General features: G+C 44.3%; 1 protein-coding gene across 1 annotated transcript; it reads right to left on the bottom strand.

The window, feature by feature from the left end:
• Nucleotides 1-460: 460 nt before the first annotated feature.
• On the bottom strand, nucleotides 461-5119 carry LOC133474125 (cytochrome P450 1A1). The gene is made up of 7 exons (XM_061765476.1): nucleotides 4961-5119; nucleotides 3838-4707; nucleotides 3087-3213; nucleotides 2475-2564; nucleotides 2280-2403; nucleotides 2110-2196; nucleotides 461-2029 (listed from the first exon to the last, which is right to left on the bottom strand). Exons 2-7 carry the CDS (start codon nucleotides 4675-4677, stop codon nucleotides 1732-1734), a joined length of 1566 nt encoding a protein of 521 aa, XP_061621460.1. The 5' UTR covers nucleotides 4678-4707; nucleotides 4961-5119; the 3' UTR covers nucleotides 461-1731.
• Between the last annotated feature and the right edge of the window lie 903 nt (nucleotides 5120-6022).

Here is a 6022-nt window from a genome sequence, read left to right as displayed (position 1 = left end):
ATTAGTTCTTACTGTGGGGGAGGTGCAAGGGGAGGGGGGGGTCAAATGCATTTCACAGCTTGGTGGTAGAAACTGTTTTAAGCCTCATGGTCCAGAGGGAACGGGGGAAAAAGTGAGTTTCTGGGGTGGGAGGGATCCTTTATGATTCCACTGGCTTTCCTTTGTAGTCTGCCAGTATACTGTCGGTATTCTTGAGGGTGGGTAGTGTGCATCCAGTCACCCACTATGCTGCTCTTGTCACTCGTGGCAATACAATAAAATAAAAGGATAGAAAATACATGAATCAATGAAAAATAATGTGATATTTTAAATAATTAATTTTTTACATTAACGACTCAATTATTTCAGCACGTCATGCGAATGTGTATGTATAGGGGCCGAGAAATATAAACAACATCACAAAACGTTGACATTTTTTTTCAGTTTTTTTAATAACAATTATTTTAAATAAAGCAAACAATGCTTTCAATATTTTTATTGCGTGTCAACCATCATGTGTCCACTTATACACACATAATCATAATAATGATAGAAATGTAAAATTGTCTAGCTTACTGTTGTATTATGAAACGAAACAAAAATCACTTTTTTTGGTGTTCTAGCAAATCAAATACACACACAAATGCCCACATGAATATGCACATACACCCAGCAAAGTAATTTCCCCTGAAATATATAAAAATTTTAGGCACATAAAATAACTTTACAAAATACTTGATAGAAGCACAAAAATCACATTTTAGGATACAAATATAGCTTCAGTGTCCTAACATCCACATTATATTGGGTTATTAAAATATGAACAGTATAAGGTCATTTGCATTTCATTCAGAGTCAAAAGATAGCAGCGGGACCAAAAACCCTAACAAGGACATTGGCAATAACATTTCTTCACAACATCGTTAGCTGAGTGGCTTCAATTTGACGTCCTGTAAATTACATTCTGACAATATGGCCCTGTTTGTGAGCCATATGTCCTTAGTGTTCCACAAAAATGTCATATATATTACTTTTATACTGTCATTTGTTATATTACAGTATCACTGTTCCGGAATTCTAAAGTAGAGTGGCGTCGCGACCAATCAGTGTTGCTGCTATAATAGTGGACGTCCATTTGGTCCAAGAGTCAATCAAAAGCTGGCCAATGGCAGTACAGCTGGATCAAACGGTGAGGCAGGACTTAAACACAAACCAAATCACAGCGAGGGGAGTACAGTAAAACCCTGCATATTTGCTGTTCACAATTCACAAATTCACCTATTTGTTTTTTTTGCTGTGGAACCTATCCCCAGTTGTTCGCTAAAAAACTAACCGATTCGCATTTTTGTGCTCGTTCTGAAATGCCTTAAATGACTGCCTGTGTGTGAGCTGGTTCTATGTGTGGTGTACAACATAGAGTATATATAGGGGTGGAGGGCGAATTTCCCTTCCACCAATAAGTATAATAAAATATAATTTAATTATAATTATTAATAATTAATAAAATTTGGGGTGGGGTCATCAATTCATGGCATTTGTTTTTGCAATTCGCGACAGGGATCAGTTCCTATTACTGTAATATGTGGCAACTGGAATAGTTGCAGATGGTTAAGGTGGACATGTCGATGAATTGAAATTCAGTGATATGAATTCAAATGCAGTGTAACGCACATTGTACATCACTGTGATAGTTATTGTGGTTGCGTTAATCCCAGCACTGCATATTGTTCATGGGCACTTCTCGCTCGGTCTTCACTGCACGTCAAGTGGCCGCATGGTAGCTCTCAGCTGGCAGCGCTTGTGCTTCATAGTGAGGCCGTACTCGGGCGTCATGTCCACGGGCTCGCCGGGCGTGCCATGGAAACACAGCCTTTGCACAATGATGGCCAGGAAAAGGAAAACCTCGTGCCGCGCAATGACCTCTCCAATGCAGCGACGCTTGCCCAGGCCGAAAATCATCACCTTTTCGCCCTCCTGCTTGTTGAGCTCAGTGCCGTCGGGGCTCAGGAAGCGCTCTGGGTTGAAGGATGATGGATCCTTCCAGATCTCACTGAAAGGTGCAGAGGAAACATCATGATCAGTCTTCCTTCCCTCCATGCTAGCCGGTAAAAGAGTTAGTGTCAGACTTACGGGTCGTGATTGATTTGCCACTGATTGATGAAGACGCAGGTGTCTTTAGGAATAAAGAAGCCGTTCAGAGATGTGTCCTTTGTGGTGCTGGAAAGACAGCAATGTCATTCATCTTATGTTACGTTTCCCCGGTGATAGCATTGTACACCTGCAACGAAAATGAACCTTACCAGTGGGGGATGGTGAAGGGCAGGAATGATGAGTGACGAAGGACTTCCAGGATGAAGGCCTCCAGGAAGGGCAGGATGGCTTTGTCGGATAAAAGAGGAGTGCGGTGAAGTCCCACTTTTTTCTCTGGAAATGAAAAGCATTGGTGAATATTTTCCCGGGATGCGTGAGGGGGAATTCCACTGTCAGGTACTTACTCAGCTCCTGATAAAGCCTCTCCTGAATCTCCGGATAAGCCACCAAGTACATGACTGACCAGGACAAGGCGGTCGAGATGGTGTCGAAGCCTAGATGAGAATTGAACATTGTTTTATTTGTTCAGAGGTGACTTGATCACATGGCATTGGTAGTATAATAGAACAATGGCTCAACATCACTGAAGCCACCAGAGATCTCTAGTAGCCTCAACACCATAACCACTGCGGATCTCTAGTACTCTGGCCATCAGAGCTCTCCAGTGACTGGAGTGTGGAAGTAATTTAATGTCTCAGGTGGCTAGGGTACTGGAAATCTCCGGTGGCTAGGATGTTAGCTACCTCTATCCACCTCCAAATCTCCAGAATTCTTGATACACTGGTCCCCAAAGATCTCCAGTTGCCTCAACACCCTCGCCACTGGAGAACTCCAAAATCCTAGCCACTGGAAAGTTCCAGTAACCTCACTACCAGAGATTTCCAATATCCTAGCCACCAGATATCTCCTGTAGCCTCAACACTCTAGCCACTGGTGACCGACCCCAGGCCCGGATAAGTGGGTGGAATGCTCACGGGACAAGCAGAAAGAAAAGTAAAACAAGCGCTCCAACCAACCAGCTCCAAAGAGGTCATTGACGATCCCTACGATCTTGCCATCCGACACCTGGATGTTGGAGTTCTCGTCCAGCTTCCTGTCCTCGCAGTGGTCGATGAGAGAGTCAGTGATGTCCCGAATGTTGTCCTGAAAGTGAATCAATCAGACAACTTTGACGACTACAGTCAACCCGTTTATTGCGGAGGATATGTTCCAGAACACCCGTGATAGGTGAAAATCTGATATATAGATGATATTTTAAAAAATAAAATAAATAATGTATACACAGTTTGACCCCTCCCACACACTTTTAACACATTCAAACTTTACATTTTTTAAACACACTGTAAACATATTTAAACACAAAGAAGCATCAAATGAATAGTGTGTTGTATTTGTGTGTTGGATACATGCACATGCTTTTTAGAGGTAAGGCCCAGTGGTGTGACGTCGGTTGAGGCTGCGTGTGAGTGTCTGGGCAAGATGTGGCCAAAAGCAGCTTCTGCGTGTGTGCTTATTGCGTTTTACTGTTCTTAAGGCATTAAAAAAAATGACTGACAAGCGCATCAATGACTGTGGCTCTCTTGTATCACATGCGAGAGCATTACGGTATGTACATTTATTGTAAAAACCTATTTACATTTTTTTTTTTTTAAAAACAATAAAAATCTTACGATATAGCAGGGCTGCGAACAAAGAACCACGATATGCCAGGGCAACACTGTATGACTAAAATGGAAGAAACAGTGGTTTAAGATGTGTGGGCGATACCTTGTTGAAGGTGGCATAGTGGTCAGTCACAATCTTCCGCACAAAGTCGTTGAAGCGGGCGTTGAGGCTCACAAACTTCCTCATGGTGGTGCTCGGCAGGAACTGAAGAGCCGGAATAAAGTCGGCGGGGTTGCCACTGCCTACCACCTGGCTGAACTCGTTGCTTAAGTTCACCAGGCCCAGGAGCTCCTGGTCATCATGGTCGTAGCGGCGGCCAAAGCACATCCCGCAGATGACGTTGGCCACGGAGACGACGATGTGACGAAAGGGGTCAAAGCTGCCGTCGGCCTTCATGACGTTATTGAGACGCTTTACGAGATACTCGCCCTCCTTGCAGATGTGCTCCTCCAGCATGCATGAGTACTGTGACGAAGTGCCATCCAGGGTGGCAAAGGAGCGCAGGGCGCTGTAGGCCAGCTTGCGGCGGGCCCGCCACACACCTGCCTGGTCCGTGCTGAAGGCCAGACTTTGGCCGTCATTGATAAAGCGGAAGGTGTACAGGTCGGGCCTGCCCGAGAAGTCTTCGCCTTGTTTGATGAGTGCCTGTCGCACCGTTTCGCTGCCACTAAGCACCACTACGGGACGCATGCCGATCTGGATCTTGAACACGGGGCCGTAGCGCTTGCTCATGGCGGTAAGGCTCAGGTAAGGCCTGGTGCCCACTTGTAGCACATTGCCGATGATGGGCAGCGGCTTGGGCCCCGGGAGCCGCCGGAGCCTCTCGGGAATGTCGCCACGGAAGAACTTGAGCAACAGGTAGACCAGACACAGTGTGGTCACAGCCACCAGGCTCTCCGACACAGACACGGCCCCGACCAACGGGAGTATCATTAGCACCATGGCAATGTCCTTATAATTTTCTGGCTGCTCCTGGAAAAAGAAGAAGCGGAGGAGTGTTAGGGCAGGCAGGTTGTGCAACGCGTCGACTACCTGCTGCAGAGAGTGAGTGAGGACTTTGCGTTATTTCACCCTGCACGTGCTGCACTTTTTGCATAAAGGAACACAAATTTAGGACTGGAGAAGCAGCCAAACATCTGCAAATGTACTCTAACAAAACAATCTCTATCTTACCATAGTAGGAGTTAGACACTAATGAGGCTTGTTATGCCGAAGTCGAGCTTACCTTCAAGCAAACAGATGAGCAATGAAATCCAAGAGGAGTTCAAAGATGTCAAAATACAGCTCAGCCCCAAGTTTACTCCTCGTGTCCCCAAAAGAGAGAATGGGCTCTTGCTTTATAGCGTGCTGCTCCACTCCATTGGCTGCAGCCCGTGATGTAATCATCCCTCCTTCTGTTTGTCATGAATGAAGTCTAGTGCACTGAAAAGGTGTGTGTGTGTGTGTGTGTGTGTGTATGGAGGTGTGTGTGTGCGTGCGCGCGCATGTTTCATTGCATGTGTGATTGCATGATTTGAAATGCTCTCTTATGCATGTGCAAAGCAGCGTGCAACAAAGCGACGGCCCTTCATTGCTTTATTATGCTCGATTACTATGTTGTTGATAAAGTCATAATGGACCGTCATTGGTCCAATTTCTACGACTGTAAACAGCCTGTGATAACAACCTGCAACTGCCAGCAAGTTGAAATGTTATAAGAAAAATGTTGTAAAGTCACAAGAATAAAGGGATAATGTGACAAGATAAAAGTTGGAATATTACAAAAATAAAGTTGTATTTCACAAAAAAGTTACAAGAATAGACTTTTAATCTTATGACAAAATGTTGTAATGTTACAAAAATAAAGTTGTAATGTTATGACAAAAAAGTCACAATGTTACTAGAATACAATCATAATTTCCTTTGGTCTGGTTAAGCTTATATAAAATCTACCTAACCTAATATTAATGTGACAAAAAGAAGTCATAATGCTACAACATTATAGTTGCAATGTCATGAGAATAAAAATGTAATGGTATGAAAAAAGGGTTGCAATGTTATGAGAATTTAATTGTAACGTTTTTAATTGTAAAAGGCGGCACGGTTAGAGCGTCTGCCTCACAGTTCTGAGGTCCGGGGTTCGATCCCCGGTCCCGCCTGTGTGGAGTTTGCATGTTCTCCCCGTGCCTGCGTGGGTTTTCTCTGGGCACACCGGTTTCCTCCCGCATCCCAAAAACATGCATGCTAGGTTAATTGACAACTTTAAATTGCCCGTAGGTATGAATGTGAGTGCGAATGGCTGTTTGAT

Source organism: Phyllopteryx taeniolatus, chromosome 2, assembly GCF_024500385.1.
Source record: "Phyllopteryx taeniolatus isolate TA_2022b chromosome 2, UOR_Ptae_1.2, whole genome shotgun sequence".
NCBI classification, from domain to species: Eukaryota; Metazoa; Chordata; class Actinopteri; order Syngnathiformes; family Syngnathidae; genus Phyllopteryx; species Phyllopteryx taeniolatus.
Note: the sequence above shows the minus strand (reverse complement) of the source record. Positions and strands in the feature narration are given on the sequence as shown.